Source organism: Branchiostoma belcheri, unplaced genomic scaffold (genome assembly GCF_001625305.1).
Source record: "Branchiostoma belcheri isolate BF01 breed outbred unplaced genomic scaffold, Haploidv18h27 scaffold88, whole genome shotgun sequence".
NCBI lineage: Eukaryota > Metazoa > Chordata > Leptocardii > Amphioxiformes > Branchiostomatidae > Branchiostoma > Branchiostoma belcheri.
This window is the reverse complement of record NW_017804553.1, coordinates 455546-476297: the sequence shown is the minus strand read 5'-3', so window position 1 is coordinate 476297 and position 20752 is coordinate 455546. Positions and strand designations below refer to the sequence as shown.

The following is a 20752-nucleotide window of genomic DNA, read 5'->3' as shown; positions in this document are numbered from 1 at the left end:
CCCCTGTGGAAGTTCAAAACAGTGCAGGAGAAAGCACATACATGTATTGATCATTGTAGTCAAACTGTGTTGCTTAGTCCACAGCTTCAGTCCAATTTTGTGCAGGGGAGTGTAACTGATCTATACAAGGGTTTTAAGGGTACAGTCAAACCTGGCTGGCTAACCAGCTAGTCATAAACCGTATGAAAACAGTTACATCCAATTTTACATAGTAAAGGCCTTCTGCTAACCAACCAACCAACCAACCAACCAACTAACTAACTTAAAGGTGTATGTTCTGCAAACGTAAGGTTTTCCTGGCCAATCAACACAACCACTGGACCCCCTCACAACCATTTTCCATTGTCATTAGGGTAGGGAACACACAGATTGGATTTTAAATATTTAATGCCAAGTTTCTTACCACCAAGTCGTCTGGTCTCCTTCAGGAGGAACTGATTTTGTGAGTCTAATGATTGAGTTGGAAAATAGTTTCACAATTTTAACTGCTGATGACAAAAACACTGTTCTAATGTAGGTACATCAGTACTACAGCTGGGCACAGATAGACCAGCAAACATGATTGTCAAATTACATCATCACTGGTGGAAGCAAAGTAAGCCAGGTGGAAAAATGCACACACCAAGTATTGCTGATAATTATGCCACCAATTGCAAATCTAAAAAGAGCATTAAAATAGGCAATAATTATTGTTTAAAAAAAATCAGTGGACAGGGCCTAGCACTGGTCACATTAAATCAAGAAAAGACAGGAATTTTTTCAGAATATTTTTTTTTCAAATTCAACATCATCAAAACTGTCTCTGCTATGATAGAAGTAAAGATGACATGATGTTAAGGTGAGTATGCTTTTGAAATGCCGAAGTAAAGCTTGACTGTACATCAAGTTGTACTGCAGGGCATCCAATATGGTACCCTGGAGCAGTTTGGAAAAGGACTTTCCAAATCTACATGTAAAGTGGCCAGTTTTACATCAATCCAATGTACCTCTCCTCCCACCTCTACTCTAGCCTGGGTACCATCCTGGTTAGTTTACGTCCGCTCCTACAGTCGCTTGGTGGTAGCGACTGTAGGAGCGGACGTAAACTAACCAGGATGGTACCCAGGCTACCTCTACTCAATCACACACACAAAAAACAAACATATAAATTCCATGATTCCTTTTTACAATATACAAATTGGCAACATCTACAATTGCAAGTATCAACCATCATCATCTTCATAAAAATTCGAAATTGCAATTTTAGTTTATCCCTACACCTACCCCCTTCCCACCCCCGTTTGGAATGGATCATTCCAGCAGCCTCTCTGCAGCATACTACCTTCTATCGTTGGCATGACTGTCTTTGGCACCTATTGAAGTCTTTATAGGGAGGGGGTGGGCCTCTGTGTTAAAGACCCAGAAGTCTAAAGGTAGTAGAGTATCCTCTGAGAAAAGGAGGTAAAGATATTTAAGAGTCTCTGCTAGGAAGAAGCTCTGTTGAACGTCGTCTTGGGCGGGGTTGGCGTTGTAGACGTCTCGGATGCCTGTGAAGCCGCCGGGTGTTCTACAGTACTTCTCTAAGGCCTGTAGAGAGAGAAAATAAAAAAATTATTGCATGGAAACTTTCTGGAGCTCATTTCTGACACCAGTTAAAGGAGTGTTTGATAATGTTTATCCTCCAGTTGCTATGCAGTGAAACAGTTAACATATGGTACCTTTTGTTCTGAATTCTTGCAGTTAATTTCCATACTGTTTATCGAAGTAATAACCCGGCTCCCCAGCCACACAAGTGCCAACTGGTGAGACTTTTAAATACATATGTATCTGTATTTTCAGGCTGGGATGCTGGGGCATGGACTTGGGGTCCTTGGTCTCCACACATAGTGTTATTGCCAGAAAAGGTGCTAGTGTTACTGTTAATACCACCTCTGAGTGTTAGATTTGTAGTTAACATGTTCAGGTTGTACCTGTGCTGCGTCCCAGCCCCAATACCGGTTCTTGGGGCCCTCTCAACACACACGTACATGTAGTGTTAGTGTCAGAGTGGGTGTTACTGTAACATTTACTGTTAAAATTTAGAATATTTTTAGACTGTACCTGTGCTGCGTCCCAGCCCCAGTCTCGGTACTTGGGATCCTTGGTAAATCTCCACACATAGAGTTAGTGCCAGAAGAGGTGTTAGTGCTTCTAGAATTGTTAGTGTTAGAGTTAGATTTCCAGTTAATATTTTCAGACTGTACCTGTGCTGCGTCCCAGCCCCAGTCCCGGTACTTGGGGTCCTTGGTAAATCTCCACATGTAGAAGTACGACTCGATGACCTCCGGCCTGAGGATGTAGTACTTCTCGTTCTGCCGGATGGACATCGCCTCAACATTCCCCTCAAACCTGAACGCCTCGGGACCAAGCTTGGTGGCTGGAGTAGGACACAAGAAACATTCAAATAAAACACACACACATGGAAAAAAACTCCAGAAAACTGTTCATAAAAAAACCCAAGATCTTCTTATAAAATCTGAAGGCCTCAGGGCCAAGTCTGGTGGCTGCAGGATGACACATTACAATACTTTAAGAAAATGCAAGATACACAACTTAAGAAAACAATTGACACTGTCTTAAATGTTTTCCTCAAAGCCTGGTGGCTTACTCGGAACAAGGAGCCTATAGTGCCTATAAGCTCCTTGCTCAGAAGAACACTTTAATATAACAATATCACTACTTATTACTTAATGAGAAAGGAATGCTTCTTAAATGTCCCCCCCCCCAAACCAGAGGAGCCTTTTTTGTCCTTTCTACCGACAAGGGACAAGGTAGGTAGGTTCTACTGACCTGATCTAATGTAAGACTCGTGACAGGTGTGGGTGATCTCCGTGCCCAGCTCCTTGTACCTGTCCTTCAGCTCTTCAGGCGCTCCTTCTACACCTGAAGAAACCAGACAGTCGGACCAATCAGAAACATGCAGAACAGACCAGTGCCATTTAGGCCACACTGACTTGTTTCCTTGGCTGTCCTTCATTTTAAAATCAAATTTTAGCAAGAGGACAAGACGTAAACCTAGAGATGTGCGGAAAGCTGAATTTGACTCCTTCACTGAAATTCTACAAATTCTACACCACCTTGAAGTCAAAAACTTCCTGCTTACTTTTAGCATTGTTCTTCCAGTTCACCATTACTACGACCAACAAACTGGTTGTTCTTGAGGCTCCCCTATACTTGTTTTATAATGTATTTTCTGATGAAGACTTTGCAATAAGAGTCGAAACCGGTTAACTGTGAGTCTCAGCCGTCATCCTTCTGACGGATCCTTGACTATGCATTCATGTATGTTAGAACTACAAAACAGCCTCTGTACCTAGCATGAACATCCCGCCAGAGAAGCAGGATAGATGGTCCATTTTCTTCTCCACCCGCTTGTTCTTGTAGTCTCCCACGTACGTCAGGCCTGAGGCAGACTTCTGAACCATCATCTTGTCAATAGCCTGCAACAAACAAAACAAGTAAAAAAACAACAAATCAGCAAAACATGTTGCTATGTTGTATCCTTACTTGTATGGGTGTTTTTTTTAAGAAAAATTTGTCTTCAAATGCAACTTTGGATCATTGAGCAAATACCATACAGCTTTCATGGGTTATGTGCAAGTATTACGGCCACATAGTTTGATTGTGCTGACTTTCTGTTGGTAAATTTGCACCAAAGCAAACACAACAAAAAGAGAGGACAAATTACTGTTACAGTGTCGTATTTCAACATCTGAGGTTTGTTCTTTCATTGTCTACAGAACATAACTCTTTAACACAAAAGCCAATGAGACAAGGACTTTCCTCAGTACTACTTGATATAACAATTCAAAGGAAAAGTAAATCTCACGAGAGGAAGAGAGCTAACTCACCGTCATGGCCTGGTCGTACATCCTGCGAGCATTGTTGTCCACTTTCCCGGACATGATCCAGGACTTCAGGAGGTACTCATAGAAACTGTCTCCCATCGCTCCCAGGGACGCGTGGTCTGAATACAGAAAGGATAACATACATGTACACTTCAGGTCTGTTCAACATTGGACTTATACATTTAAGAGACATGTAACCCATAACATTCACACCAACAGGATTACATGACATTGCATATCAGAGGAATGAAGGTTTATATGTATAAGCTTTAATGTATAAATGCACATGTATGTAACATCTGTGTCTATAATATCACCAGGGTCCATAATATCGCCACCTTGAGAAATAGATATTTTTACTGCAACATACCCTAGGTATGTACATTTGATGTGTGAAGGAGTGCATACCAAAAGTATGTTGCAGTAAAAATATCTTTAAGCACCCTGGTGATATGATGTTACACAGATGTTACACATTTCAACTTCTAAAGATGTATAACTTTTCTTGTACACACATACGGATTATGAATAACACAAAACGTTACAGTCAACAAATTTCAAGACATTTCAAAAACAACTTCTATTCTATCTCAACCGTGCCATCTAAAAAGCGAGTTTTTGCCTTACTTTGTCCCCACTTGCCAGTCTTGGGGTTGATGTAGATGGGGTAGAGTCCGTCTGGCTTGTCTAACTCCGAGATCACCTCACGCACTCTTTTTACCTGGACAGACAGAAATATCAAAAGTCACTCAGTGAGAACAACCCAATTCTTGCAAGCTCCAATAGTTGATATCCATCTCTAGAAGTGGTCTCTACCAAACTCCAATTCCTTCCTGATAAAATAGCACTACAAATGGCCAATTAGACTGAATAGTGTGCCAAAGGGTTAGCAGACCTAGGAAGTACAATTTGTAACCCATGGTGGCTAACTCTCCTGGAACATTATTCAGTCTTTTTGGCCAATGTCCAGAGCTATTCTATTGGTAATTTGGTAATCTATTAGATTCTGATAGAGATTAGTCTAAAGGGTAGACTGTAGAACTTACCTTGTCCAGGTATACAGAGTTCCCAGTCAGCTCAGTCAGGTAGGCAAACTCCAGGTGTAACGTGCCGTACTCTGCTAGGAGTGAGGAACCACCAGATGCCCAGCCCCAGTTACGACCATTTCCCCTGTACATAAGGAAAAAAAGGTATCAATGCTTTTATCTTGCCTTAAATACATGCACACATACACAAATACACGCATGCACTCTATCTTACATTCAATGCACATTCAAACGCACACACTGACCCCCCCACACACAAACACACACTCACAGTGAAACAGACTGATTTCTCACCTCTTGGTATTGATGAGTGCCCAGGGAATGCCTGTAGGAGTGTTGAAGGCAGGCAGCAGCTTGTCGGCGATCAACACAGCCTTGTCTTTAAACATCTGTAGGGAAACAGTAGAAACAGTCAAGGCACTTTCTCTTCTCCATGATCATACATGTGTGCACATGCACAGTACAGTATAACTCAAAGTGTTTGCTGTGGTTTTATTTTCACCATTTATACACTACAGAACTTAACACACAGTGAAAACCTCCTTTCCCCTTTTACAAGAGTTACTGTAAAATCAAGTTCCCTCAAAAATGAATGAATTTACAGTATCTTGTAATTACATATTTCATTTAAGTTCTCTCAGCTGTTGTTACAGGCAAGTTCTGCATCTGTATTTTATATTTAAAGTCTTACCTGGTCTCCGGTCATGGCAAAAGCAGCCAGCAGACCCCCCAGGAAGCGGATGGTCACCTCAAATACTGAGATGTCTGCAGTCTGTGGAGAAAGGAGTAAGTAGGTTACTAAAATTAATATCACTTTTACAGCACAGGGACAGGATTGTATATGTACATATATCTGTCTCTGCTAGAATATAAACAAGGGAATGAAGGTGCTTTCAAACCAGTTTAGCTGCAATAAATGAACTCAATGAACAGTTAAGCTAAGTTTGTGACAGGGAAGGCAAACATTGTGATTATGTACAGTTAGCAATTTTTACAATACTAGTAACCAGATTGCTGATCATCATTCTGATGAGATCAGTTTGACCCATTTTGTGTGATTAAGCCTGTATTTACTGATTCTATTTTTGAGGCCACAGACCAGCTTTGTATTTGGCACAGTTGGACAGATATTGATTGGTTGATTTGGTCAAATGCCATTATTGACATTCTGGTGATCTGTAGTTGTATATCTGTCAATGGAAAAAAATTCTCAACATGAAATCTATCTTCTATTTCAACCTCCCTGATAAAAATGCATTGCTCCATTCTTGTTCTTAAGTATCTACAGGACAGAAAGCACTCTACTGGCTTATACATGTATCTTAAAAAGTTAAAGTTTGCAAAAATAAGTGACAGGAACATCATTTAGAATCTGACAGAAACAACAACTGTTACACTAAATTGAATGTGTGTTTACTTTCCAATAAGGCAGACCCGACAGATTATAAAACTGCAGACAAATCACATGGATACAGAACCCCAAGAGATGCTCCTCATATTAACCATACATACATGTGTCCCTTGTTAGTGTTACTAATCTATTCTAATTGGGTTTGAAGGGGAGTTGATAGACTATCTGTTCTGAACATAGAATGATGGATTGTTTGCATTAGCACATAGATTGACATAGATGTGTTCAAAGTGTAGGACTGTACTGGATAGACTAGGTCTATAGCTTCAACTTTCTTCATATCATTGTTTCAACAAAATTGTCTCTAAATTATGAGTCTAATAATTAATCTACAATGTATATGGAGATTGAAAAAAATGAAATCCTTTTTCTTAATTTTGCAAATTTCATTCTGGTCATTCAGGCCTACTGAGATCACACTAAGATTACAACAACAAATTGGTGGCCTAGATATATATAATTTTTGGTTGATAAGAAGGGCTGATGACAATCCATGCTTGAGTACAGATTGAGCCAAAAGCTTCCTCCTTAATAAGCTCAACACTATGCACGGATAGGGTTGGGTTAAGAAAGGTCTCATTATAATGATATTGAGATTCTCACAGCGTCTAGCTCTGATTCTGCAGGGATTGTGTTGATTGTGAATACACACGGGTCAGGACAACTGATAACATCACACCCTGCACGCTCCAAAGGCCTAACACATCTCCAATGCCGATCAGGGTTCAACAGCCACAAGTTAGTTTTACAGTCTGGTCTCTTGAGGGGCGGTGATTGTGGCTCAGTGGTTAGTGACCCTGCTTGTGGACCTAGGGGTCGAGAGGTCGAATGATAGCTTTTGTTGCTCACACTTTAGAAAAGGGTTGCAGTCCTTAGGCCACACCAATATAATTTCTTGGTTAACGGATTTTTCTAGAAAAATAATGGAGCGGGCAGGCAAAAAAAATGAAAAATAAAAACAGGCCTAGGCATCGTATTATGGCCCAAATGGTACGATAGGAGCCATGAAGTCAACACACCAGGCTGGTTCAAAATTTAAACAATGAATTTTGAACTTTTAATGATACCATTGCATTGAAAGATGGAATAACTGTAACAACTAGGATGAAAAGGACTGTTTTCAACTGTTCATGGCAAAATATGAGCATTTTGCAGTTGATTCTGCATTTTTATTTTTATTTGCAAATCAGAAAAAAATGAAGCGGCAAATCCGTTAACCAAGAAATTAAATTGGTGTGGCCTTAGGGCAGAATGTTATTACAGACTTTCTGCAGTCAACATTACGTATTGTAACTATGCCCCACTGTAAATAGTGCATGTCCTTTTTGTTATGATCTGCATCACACACTCACATCAGGATCTGACTCTGTAATGACTACAGTGTACAAGGGTCAGGTTATCCCATAACATCAAAGGCTTTATGGTCGACAAATAACCCTCATTTCCAATGCCACTCAGGGCAGGGTCAATGACCAGGGAGAAGTTTTACACTCTTGCTAACTGGCTTCAAGGGCAAATGGAATGTGCCTTGTAAGTTGTATCAGGGCTTGAAATACTGGGTGCATTATAATACTGTGACCTTCAAGTGCATCCAGATTTGGAGCTGTGCACCCAATTTTTTTCTGTGGATGCACAGGTCTATAGGTATGTAACGATGTTAAATGTATAGTAGTATGTACAGCATATTCTTAATATCCAAGTGTCAGAAAAATTATAAAATCATTGTTATTATATAGTACTTTCCTTCAGAAATGAAACATAATTAGTTTTTGCTGACATTCTACCTATTTTATCTTATATGGACCCAAACTGCACTGGTGCACCCAAAACAAATTTTTTAGGTTGGGTGCACCAGTGCACCTATTCCCAAAAATGAATTTCGAGCCCTGTACATGTATAGTGGTGAGTGACCCTACTTCACCCAACTTCCCCACTATCCCGAGTTGCTTTGCGCGCAGGGAGGGTAAGATAGCACGCACCCCCCATCTGGTGTCACTCTGTGGTCGCAGCCCGGACGCCACGGACGTACGCCATGGCGTTCCCGTGTTGCGCGGGGATTTTACCCTGGTTGGAGCCATTTTGTTAGAAATTTAGATCGGCCAGGGCGACGCAGAGCTGCTGGAGCAGCCGGCAAGTTTCAAACCCAGGAGATGAACCGAGATGAGCTAGCGACGCAGATTTTCATCCTCGGACTGACGGGCCGGGACCCCAAAGAGCAGTTCACCAGCACCCGGCACATAATATTTCCCGGAAAGACGGCCGCACAAGCGGTCACCAACCTACGGGCAGGGCGACACAGCCGCAGCCAAGTTTTTTGTTTGGCCCCAGGTAAAATTAGTGAGAACGATTGTTCGACTGTTAAGATGCTCCCCGGACTGTCTTTAGAAACTTTGATTTTGAAAATCTGACGGGTAAGAGCAAGTTGAGATGCTCCCCGGACTGTTTTTAGAAACTTTGGTTTTGAAAATCTGACGGGTAAGAGCAAGTTGAGATGATCCCCGGACTGTTTTGGAAAAATGTTGTATTTTTGAATTAACGGGTAAGAGCAAGTGAAGATGCTCCCCGGACTGTTTTTAGAAACTTTGATTTTGAAAATATGCGACGAGTAAGAGCAAGTTGAGATGATCCCCGAACTGTTTTTGGAAAAATGTGGATTTTTTAATCCAACGGATAAGAGTACGTTCAGATGCTCCCCGGACTACGTTAGAAACTTTGATTTTAAAAAATCTGACGGGTGAGAGCAAGTTGAGACGCTCGCCGGACTGTTCGAAACGCTTTGATTTGATTGTGGAAATCCGGCAGAGAAGAACAAGTCCCCGGACGGTTGGAAAACATTGATTTTGAAAATCCAGCGGGTAAGAGCAAGTTTAGATGCTCCCCGGACATAAAACTATGTTTATCGGATTTGGGAGAGCGTGGGTAGATGCCACCCCCCAAGAAGTAGACGGAGCCTTTCTGTCTTTTGTCCCAATATAGAGTGGTCACCTCTGTGTGAATCGCGGAAGCAACCCCTGTGTGGGCCCATGTTTCCTGCGATAAAATGAATATTCCCTTCACACGTGTATGTCAGCCAACACAGGCGGCACAATGTTTGCAACTTGTGTAGAACAATCCCAGGTTTCAGCAAACAAACTTGAAACATTATGTTGTCTCGCGGGAACCTCACATCTTCTGATCCGATTTTCACTAAAAAATTTTGCTATACTCCAAATTTTGTTTTTCCTCACCTCTCGTTTAACTTGTGCCGACTTCTGAGTACGGTTGAATGGGGGTGCAGTATCTTTTGGCGTTTTTTCGTTATCTGTTAACGAAAAAAAAACAAAAAAAAAACAAACAAACAAAAAGGAGACACAAATTTCTTTCATAAAAGCCCTTTCAGCAGCTTTCTGTCCCTGATCTGGTGCCACACATGGTGGTCGGGAATGGTTCCCACCAACCAAATAATTAGGGCCAGAACACCCTTTCACCGCTGGCGTCAGTCGAGTTGACTCAGCAACTTCGTAACGACCTTTCACAGCGGGTGCGTTGGTCGCACCCGTCCCCGAGCGGTCGTTCTTCAACTCAGGTTGACACTTGAATAGATCACAGCTACCCTCAGTCGAGAACCGGCCTGAGAAGTACTAGTATGCAACTGAAGAAAGTATGCCACGAGGGATCCTACGGGATCAAGTGGCCAGGAGACCCGAGAAGGAGAGCCAGGGGGACAGGCTGTGAACGCAGCGCAATAACAGCAGGGATTTCAAGCCGGTGTTCTGAAGAGGAGTGAAGGACGAGAGATAAGAAAAAACCAAGGGGTACAATGACACTTAATGTACGATTTTGACTAGCGAGAGGTGAGGAAAACCAAGGGATACGATGATACATTACTGGATGTATTTGACGGAAACGATTAAAACAGGAGATTTCTGAAGGTTGATATGGACTGCATTTATTTGGTGGACGCAGGTTACATGGGAAGACGGTGCTAAGGGGGGATTCTCTATGCACGGGGGTAAGGTAAGCGATGGTGAGAAATGGAGTGGCAGAGTAAAGGAAAGGGTGAGTATTGGAGGAGAAAAATGTGAGTATTGGGTGTTAGAGCAGAGAAGGACTTGAGGAGAGGATACGAGTAATGTGGGGGCAGGTATAAGAGGAAAGAAGGCCCCAGTACAACTCTCATATCTTAACCCGAGCAGAGAGCAAAGTGACGAGGGATTTGGTACTATCCCGAGTTGCTTTGCGCGCAGGGAGGGTAAGATAGCACGCACCCCCCATCTGGTGTCACTCTGTGGTCGCGGGTAGGATAAAGGGGACCGAACCATTGCGCATCCCGGGGAATCGGTAGGGGAGACGCATGTCAAGTTTAAAAAAAAAAAATCCCCGCGCAACGACCCAGTCATTTTGCCTCTGTTTGGGCGCTAATGGCCTTTCGCGGCCCCAGTACAACTCTCATATCTTAACCCGAGCAGAGAGCAAAGTGACGAGGGATTTGGTACTATCACACAGAGTTACAGTCCTTGTAACTTTTAAACTTGTTGGGATATTCACATATAGCTATGGATCACATTTTTGTAATGGAAAAGGAAATGAAGCCTGTGGGAACAGTGTTCTTCCTACACCTGAATGGTGGGTAGTTGGTTTAAGAGCTCAGCTCCTGCCATATACTGATATAGACATCCACAAGTAGTACAGAACGACCAGAGTATCAGCTGTGGCATATAGTCACGGCTCACGGAGCAGGGGTGTATTGATATCGACAACACTGCTGAACGATGTGGCAATGGAGATTTTGCTCTGACGCAAAACGTGACAAAAACACTCCTCTTCCTGGTGAATAGTGTCAGAGGCTAGTTAAACAGCCCAGCCCTTTAGGCAGCTGACATCCCCACAGAATGGACAGGGAGTTAACCCTGGCATATGGCTGTGGATCACTGAGCATGGGGCCATTTATATTGATTATCCTGTTGAACAATGTGACGCAGGATGTTTAGTTGTCTGCCGAACGTTACATGAATATTGTTCCCACGATTGTCACACTCACAACCTTGCATTGTTATCACAGTTACTGTACTGTATGCACAACTCACTCTAATTACAGCACACCGGTCCTGTTATTACACACATAGTAAATTAAATCTTTTAATCGTCCGTGTTCGGGACTAATCAAAATACCATAACAGTCACAGTATTACAATATGCGAACTCTAATTCCCCCAATATCTCTTTAATACATGTACATGATATACCGGGTATAAGAAATGACATCAGTAATGGTACTCAATGAGGCACAGTCATGCTTTTAAATGACATGTAACCTATAGCTTAAAAGTTGGTGAGTGGTAACATGTTCCAGGAAGTTTGAAAAATGACTTGACTAAGTTAAAATGACTGGTGTTGACAGGTGTGTGGACCTGATGGTGGGTTGAACAGTTCTGTTTGTAACGAGAAGAGACGAGTGGAACAAGATCAGACCTCGGGTAGCTATCTATGGTGACATGATGTGTGAAGTGCCGGTATGGTGGTGTTTAAAGCTTGGTTAACTCTCTGCTGCAATTTGAGAGGCTACTGACAGTACTCAGGAATACTGAGTCATTAAGAGTTGTCTGGAGACTGTGTGTGATTGCAGAAGTGCTCTACAGTGTGCAAGGGATGTATATAACATTTGTGTTTAAAGCATGGTTAACTCCCTGCTGTAATTTGAGAGGCTACTGACAGTACTCAGGAGTACTGAGTCCATAAGACCCTGAGTAGTATGGAGAGTTCAAGACTGTATGTGATTGAAGAAGTGATTTCCCTAGCTCTACAGTGTGCGAGGGATGTACATGTGTTTAAACTAAGGCATGGTTAACACACTGCTGCAATTTGAGAGGCTACTGACAGTACTCAGGAGTACTGAGTCATTAAGAGTTGTCTGGAGACTGTGTGATTGCAGAAGTGACTTCCCTAGCTCTACAGTGTGCAAGGGATGTATATGACATTTGTGTTTAAAGCATGGTTAACTCACTGCTGCAATTTGAGAAGCTACCGACAGTAGTCAGGAGTATTGAGTCCATAAGAGTGGTATGGGGAGTCTGAAACTGGATGTAATGGCAGAAGTGACTTCCCTAGCTGTACAGTGTGCAAGGGATGTACATGTGTTTAAACTTTAAGCATGTTAACTCACTGCTGCAATTTGAGAAGCTACTGACAGTACTCTGGAGTCCGTACGAGTTGTCTAAAGACTGTGTGTGATTGCAGAAGTGACTTCCCTAGCTCTACAGTGTGCAAGGGATGTATATGACATTTGTGTTTAAAGCTTGGTTAACTCACTGCTGTGATTTGAGAAGCTACTGACAGTACTCAGGAGTCCGTAAGAGTTGTCTAAAGACTGTGTGTGATTGCAGAAGTGACTTCCCTAGCTCTACAGTGTGCAAGGGATGTATATGACATTTGTGTTTAAAGCATGGTTAACTCACTGCTGCAATTTGAGAGGCTACTGACAGTACTCAGGAGTCTGTAAGAGTTGTCTAAAGACTGTGTGTGATTGAAGCAGTGACTTGGCTAGCTCTCCAGTGTGCAACTAGATTGTTCTGTTTCTTGTCACAGTGCCAGATTGTAATATAGATGGTCCATTTCTGTATCTTAGCAAGATCATGAGTTTGGGCAATCAGGATCGCTGTGGGGATAGTAAAGCTACTAAAGGTGCCAAGATTTAAATCTGCACTATGTTATAAAGTACATGCACCACTAAGCAAATTTGAAACCATTGAATCTGTGTGCCTGTATAACACAATCTCTTACTGTCCAGGGCATCATGAAGTACTGACCAGTGGACAGTCTGCTTTATAAGTATGCATTATTTAGTCAGTCCATGTATATCTGTGTCCATTGGTGAGAGAAAAATGTAATTTTTTGTTAAAAATCCTTAATTAGAGTAGCAATCTGCTGACGAATATCACACTGAGCAACCTGATTATGGACACAGGTTGTTAACTTGGCAACATATGACAAAAACAGTTTATTCAATCAATTGTGCACCATAATAACTATGGTAATAAAGTCTCCTGACCAAACTTAGATACCAAAATTACATCATGATCAGCCTAAACCTTCGTTATACTGCCATACTTTGAAATTGTTCCCTTTCATCTAGCCACAAGTTAACTGTGCAAGTAGTGAAAACTCCAGATCTTTTTTTGGCAACAGAAAATTGCTTCGCTAAAGTAATGCATTTCAAACTAATCTTGAACAGTAGCCTTGTTCCACAATAAAGCATTTCAATTCAATTTCTTCTTTTACAGCTACATAGTATAATACTACAAGTACATGTACAGTACTTCCAATACAAGGCACAGCTATCTGTATTCATGATAGGCATGTGCATGTAGCTGTTTTAAACTCAGGTGCAAACAAGAAGTAGAACTCAGATTGTGGAATATATGCTCACTACATCTATTTTTGACAAGAAAGCCTTGCAGGGAATAAAGAAAATCCTTTCAGACTGGAAGAAAATGGAAGGTAAGGCAAGCCTGATTTTGCCCCGCTTTATTTGCACGGCCTTTCAACTTTCCAATCTTCTTGAAAGCCTTGCCGTCCCATCGCTGAAATTGCTTTCACAGCAAGTGACAGATCTTAAAGACGATAAAGCCGCATGAATTTCTGTTTGGCCGTGCTGATATACACGCACTGATCCGTGACATCAGTCTGACAGAAATGCTTCTTCGGGAAAGTGCTGGAGTTAGCGGCACTTTAAGTATGGAGAGAATCTACGACAGGGAGTGCCAGGGAATGTTCTGTCAGGGTGGAGATGCAAATACACCAGTCTAGTCTAGAGCTCTCGCTCTTAATTAAAGTCTGAACAAACTTTGAAGGTTGGATGTGAGAAGTTGTTTGATGTTATATAACCAGACACTGCCCTGTGACCACTGGTATGTTATGCTAAAGGCTGATTCTACAATGTACCAGCTTTTGATGCATTATATAAAGTTTCTTAACTTTATATAATGCATCAAAAGCAGTCACTCAAGCAACTGGATATGATGTTGGAAACGGTCAGACATCTCAGCTAGTATCAACTAGCTTTCGTCAGTGACTGAGAGACCAGAAGAGAAATGCAGGTTTATAAGCACAAACTATTGATTGATATGCAAATAAGTGAAGACAATTAAGAAGTTCTTATTCTTCTGTCAGCTGCTAGAAACAGGCTACTGTAAGTTTTTTCCAGTCAATTCTAATTCCAATGGCTTATATTATATATAAAGTCCATTTCCCACACAGTTGTGAATCAGAGCCGAACATATAGGTTATCAAAAAATCATACCTTGGGAATCTTATACAAGGAGGTTCCGGTCTACGATCATGACATTGATGCATCACTCTTATCTTCCACAAAGAGAGCCCTACCTGCTTATCAGCCAAATTTGTCTGAAGAATGAATCTCCCAACGTTGATCAAAAGCAGGACGGTCTGTTCCCTATTCTGTGTCCTATTATTGATGACAGGGTCCTACTTGTGCACGTCATTGATTGCCGGTAATATGGAGGGAATCAAAAGGCAGGGCACGCCTATATTCTGATTGGGGGGAAATGTCAATACATATCCTGGCTCTGGATCAAGCTCAGACTGTTGATCAAGAAAAAGGACCTTGTGATATTTCTAAGAATTTTTCCTCATTCTTTTTCAAATCATGGATGACAGATCATGTACATGCATATACATGTATCATGTTATTGACTGCAACTTGAGACAATCTAAAACATGGTCTATTTTTGGAGAGAAATTTTTCCTCACTGACTCCTTCCAATCAAGCAAGGATAACAGGCTCCTACATGCACACATTACTTACTATGTAACAAATAGTATTGAGTGAATGTGAAACAGTGCGTGACTTTCCTCTGATTGAGTGGCCACGTAGATAATCGTCTTCAGGATCAATCTCCGAACACTGATGATAAGAGTGATGACTGTTTTACAATTCATCCCTTACAGTCCTTCCAATCCTTAACAACATCACCAGTGCATGTTAATTGTTGGTTGTGTGTTAAGAATCTAAAACAGTTTATTCTGATCAGAATTGGCCTGCTTGTGAGGACTGAGCTCTGTGCATTGATTGAGGAATGTTGACGATGGTCTTTTCAGATTTCATCACTTACACCAATTTCTAGCCTAAATGACCCACTAGTCCCACTAGTATGTGTCATTGATTGAAGGGCTAATAATCCATTGGGTTCCATTTAGATGCAAACTCATGGATATTGCCGCCAACAGAGGTCAATCTGGAAACTGATGTCTTCAGGAGATGTCCTGTACAGATAACCAACCAGGCGCCGTGCATGCTGAACACCGGTCAACCTTTAGCAAGTTCAATGCCAGCATAACTCATAAATGCCCCTCTATAAGACACTGATCAATGCAGATTTCAATGCTTCAAAGCCCACTTTTCTATAGAGATGGTCTGTCTTTTGTTGTCTTCCCAAGAGGTGGCCTTTTGTCCAGGCTACTTCTGAGCTCCATGGTCATTACTCAAACATAAGGTGTTCCAATGACATGGCAAGTTTGTAACGGACAAAAAATCATCACAGGAAAAAAACTTGAGCTACATTCTACAGCCTTAGGACATACTTGATTCTTAATTCCTGATCCCACAAGAAGATAACGATCAATGACACTTTCAGTGCCTTTTAAATTCCCTGTCCTCTAACCAATCAGGCACTGAAAACGCTGATCATTAGTCACCCAGCTCTGGTCTTAGTTCTGTGACATCGCCACCTGCTGTCGTCTTTCATGTAGTGGATGTAAAAATCATTACCAGTCAATTCTCGTTTCCTATACTTCAGCCTCAGGCAAGGGCAGCCCCAACATCTCTGTTTTTCAACTGCCCAATGTATATTAGCCAGGGAGATGAAACAGAATGACAGATGAAGCTAGTAGTACTGTAGTTTTGACTAAAAGCAGAAAATATCAACAGTTTTTTTAGTTGAGTTTTTGGACTCATGTACATCATGTCATGTACTATGTGTCTTGCATTCGTAAGGTTATGTTTGTTTAGTATTCTTGAAAGTTACTAGTGCAAATATGAATTACCAGCAAGGAGTTTCTACCTAAATCCTCTTCACTTGGTACTGGTACTAACTGTTCCCTGAATTCTATCATGTTTTCCTAGAAAATGTCTGAGACGAAAAAGAATAGCATGACCACATCAAAATCTGGCCATGGCACTATTTTTATTCCTTAAAAAAAGTTAAATAACCTGTCGAAAAGCATAATTCTGTTGAACATTTCTCACAGCCGTTTGAATCTGTTGTCGCTAAATGCTGACTCACACCCACACAGAGCCGTGCTGTACGGTAATTGTCAGCACAGTTGATGGGAAAGTGTTTAAAACCTGGCAGGAGTCACACATCACCAGCAATTTGTGGCTCTGGTATTGACCAGCAGCTAAAACACGGCAGGACTAAACCATAACTCAACCATCTTAACTCTCAGTAAGTGAAAGGGCTGTCATTAACTGTATATATACATATTCTTCAGCACATGTAAAAGTAATGAAAACACATAAATATCAGTATTAAAACATCCACACTTCTCTTGTAACTTATGGAAAGGAGCGTAGTATAAATAGATTAACTGCTGGCTGCTTTCAGTACTTGCTATAATTGCCAATAGGTCATAATCAGGATATATGACAACAGCAACAGCAGTAAAAGTTTCAGTACTCGGACAGCGCCACCAGTGTTTCTGTCCATGGTACTGAATCTGGGTTATGAAGGGAGTAAAGATGCTATGACATACAGAAATGCAAGCTCTATAATGAGGAAATTACAGCTGGGTTTGGTTTCTGTTTCCAATTGTCATGCATTGTAATTGTGCTGCCATGATTTCTGTATATTCCAAATTGTTTGACCCCTTGACCTGCATGGAATGCAGCTGTTAAGCTAAATGTGTTCCTCAAGATCAAATAAAGGCAGAACTACCACTCTTGTCCTTCTTTCTGCCAAAACTAGTCTCATCACATTGGTTTCATTCATTCGTTTGTAGGATACAGAAGTTTTCTTTTACACAAACCAATTCTGTCACCTAAAGTGCCACCTACATCAGCTATATATAGCAGCAAGAAGCAGAACTCCAGTCAGAAGCTCTGAGGAAGGTGTCTGATAGACAGCACTGAAACGTCAACACTTTAGGTGAGAGAATTGGCTGTGATAAAGAAAACTCCTACATCCTGTCTTTCTTTCTGAAATTGAATCAAAACAACATGCATAAGAACACAAGAGTCCTTATGAGTCACACCACCTCCATTTTGAGGTTGGTTGCAATCCAGTCCCAGCCCTTCAAGCATTGTAACTGTAAATACTGTACGAACACAATGTCTTGCTTTCTCACAACGAAACAAAACCATTGTACAACAAGCATAAGAAGAAGAGACTTAGACTCACCGCCTCCATTTTGAGGTTGGTTGCGATCCAGTCGCGGCCCTTCTTGTACTCATCCATGAGCCCCATGACGTACAGCGTGTCCAGCCCATCCACGATCGTGGCACCCATCGCAGAGTTCCCGAAGATGCTGGCGGAGTGACCCCGTCTGGAGATGGGCTTCAGCTCGTTCTGACCCCAGGCGTATTGCACGTAGTTGTCCCACGCAAACTTCATCATCTGCAGGGGAAGGGAACAAGAAAGAAGAATTGCTTTATTTGCAGTCTTACACACTTTGTTTTACACACTTAAAAGTCTGAACTGTACGGCGGGGAGGCCAGGAGACCTGCACTGCGAAGTCTCAACCTTAGAGTCTTGTGTTCTCGCGAGACTAGGTCACTCCGTGATCAAGATGTACAGTAGACAGCAAAAATTTGGAGGTATGTGTTTCTACATGTACCTTTCAAAACAAGTCACTGACTGATGAATATTCTACTAACTGTTAATCTTACATGACTGACTCTTCAACTTAAGTTCGGGGAGTTCGGATATGTCTCACTGTAGTATTAGCAAGAAAATACAAATTGATGCTGTTCTTCTTGTGATAGTTGACATGCATATATACATAACGATATACATGTACAAAAGGGCACGAGGAATAAAGCTCCGCAGAAAGGGAATTAAGATTATTCATCAAATGTGCAGACTGTCAACTCTGGGAATCAGTCAGTGCTTGTTGAGAGCAGGCCGACTTAGTGTTGCCATTTGTGGATGAAGCCTGATTACTTTGGAAAATTGCACCATCAAACTTGAACTACGCAGCAATTAACCACTGCATATATGCACATTCCAAATATTCCACTCGAAAGTTGAGGATTAATTCCATGATTTGATGCAACAGATTTGCTGTGTAGAAGTCTGACATGAATACCAAATAAAGCAACATCACAACTCCCTGGATTTAAACAAAAATGAAGACAAATCAGTCATTTGAGCTAGGATTTAATTGATGTGAACACAATTTCTGAACCTCAGAAAGTGCAAATCATCATAAAGCATCTGAATCACATTTTCTTATCATATATCATTATATGGCTCTCTAGCAGATGCTGTCCATATAGTCTAATTTATGTGTGGCCCTTACTGTTCTGGAGATTGGTGCACATCTCCATACATGTAGTTTGGGACAGTACTGTGGTGTGTGTTCTACTGTTTCTAATAGGTGCTGAGTGCTTAGCAAGCACAGAAAGCAACGGTATGTACAGTTTTTGGTATCAAATTATAGGAATTTGAACCTACGACCTCCAACTGCAAAGGGAATACTGTCTCTACCAACCATTCTACCTACATTTTGTACCAGTCTGTTGCCCTACTGGGCAGCTGATATTAGCTACTATTGATGGTTTAGATAAACTGTGTAAGGCATTAGTAACAGATCAATACATTGGCAGATTGCCTGTAAATGTGTGAAATGTCCTGTAAGCATGTACAGGGCCACTTCTGTACCTGCCATGTTACATCAAGATGGACATAACTCAGCTCATAACAGCCTTTGGGTCAGCGGAAAACTACTTAATACTCATCAATAATATACAACCTCACGAGTAGGAGCATCGGGGATTAGAATAGGGTCAACTTAGAAAGGGAAGTACATGTGCAATGTAAGATTATACAGGCTTCATGAACAAGGGAAAATCGCCTGGACAGTTAACCATAGCTTACAACTAGTAACTACATGTCTATCCTACGGATTTCAATGTGTTTTTATTTCATAAAATATTTATTTCTTTGGCTCAGGCCTACATACAGCCAAGGGACTAATGTGTAGCTGTTTCAAAGGTGAACCTTGGTATGGGAGAAATACAAAATCTCATACATAATTACTTAATAAGTTGTTGATTACTAATTACTAAGTTATTGTTACATTATCACATGTTCACAGTTTGTCATGATTAAAAATTTACCTAAAATATGATCTAGAATCCCTGGGTTAGTTGACAGTATTTCTAATTGAAGTAGTGCTTCTTGAACAAATTTTTTTTCAGGCAAATTAACATCTTGAACATCTTTTAATGAGAAATATACTGATCTTCATGTCAACTTGTCAGAAAGCTCCACAGATGAGGCCAAAGATAAACCTCACTATCACATCAACCTGCCATTTACATGTTAAAACTTATCTGATGACACAGATATCCTTTCACTTACTTTACTGAGAGGTAATTTCAGTCAAGCCTATATGGCTAGACGACTGATGTTACAGTGACCTAAATCTGAGTTTGAAATCACAATTGCAACTCTATATCCCCAGGTATATAGCTTTACCAGGGCTCAATCAATGAAAACTTCTAAAGAAACAATTCTTTCCACTGGCCCAGAAAGCTAAAAGGATTTTAAGCAATCTCAGGCTCCAGGTGTCTTTAATGGAGTAGTTGGGCAAAATATTATCTGTATTATTGCAAATAGTGCCAAAAAATTATACATAACACCAACAGTTACTGGCACTGGACTTTTGACTTCGTAATGTCAACAAAGCAACATCAGGGAAATACAAGTTTACTTGGTCTTCCCGCAATTGAGGTACTTTTGAAAAGTAGCTGAGAAACAGCAGGTATTCTTCACTTTCATCCCCACAGTTTCCCTCAGTACTCCCAGTTTGCCCTAATGTGAGTAGAAAAGTGCCGTCTGTACACCTCACACATCTAACATGTTATCAAAAAGGCTTAGGACACGGCAAGACAAACAGCCAGCCAAATGCACAGCTTTCCGCTTTATGGTCTGCAAACTGCGCGGGAGGTCATTAGATAGCCGAGAGAAGGATTTACCCGCTCACAAAGCAATTCTGCAGCTGGCAGCGAAGCCATTTGGCCACCGGTGGGGGAGATGGGGGAATCAGACAGTGGTAATTGCTATGGGAGCGTTTTTCTATCTCACCAATCTTGGCTGTGATGCTTCGGGCAGTTTTGGTGGCTTTGATATCAAGCCTCAGGTATTGATTGTCTCTCGCTCAAAATCAAATGTACCTGATGCAAAATTGAAGGGAGGCCACTGGTAAGTTTT

General features: G+C 41.3%; 1 protein-coding gene across 1 annotated transcript in view; it reads right to left on the bottom strand.

The window, feature by feature from the left end:
- Nucleotides 1-278: 278 nt before the first annotated feature.
- Nucleotides 279-20752, bottom strand: part of LOC109487365 (mannosyl-oligosaccharide 1,2-alpha-mannosidase IA-like) — a 54147-nt gene continuing 33673 nt past the window's right edge. The window contains exons 2-12 of the mRNA XM_019791341.1: nt 17717-17932; nt 5604-5684; nt 5207-5301; nt 4913-5036; nt 4494-4587; nt 3870-3985; nt 3332-3458; nt 2809-2901; nt 2223-2395; nt 1111-1566; nt 279-998 (exon numbers count right to left, since the gene is read on the bottom strand). Coding sequence (XP_019646900.1) covers nt 1318-1566; nt 2223-2395; nt 2809-2901; nt 3332-3458; nt 3870-3985; nt 4494-4587; nt 4913-5036; nt 5207-5301; nt 5604-5684; nt 17717-17932 — 1368 coding nt within the window. The 3' untranslated portion in view covers nt 279-998; nt 1111-1317. The remainder of the gene's footprint in view (nt 999-1110; nt 1567-2222; nt 2396-2808; nt 2902-3331; nt 3459-3869; nt 3986-4493; nt 4588-4912; nt 5037-5206; nt 5302-5603; nt 5685-17716; nt 17933-20752) is intronic.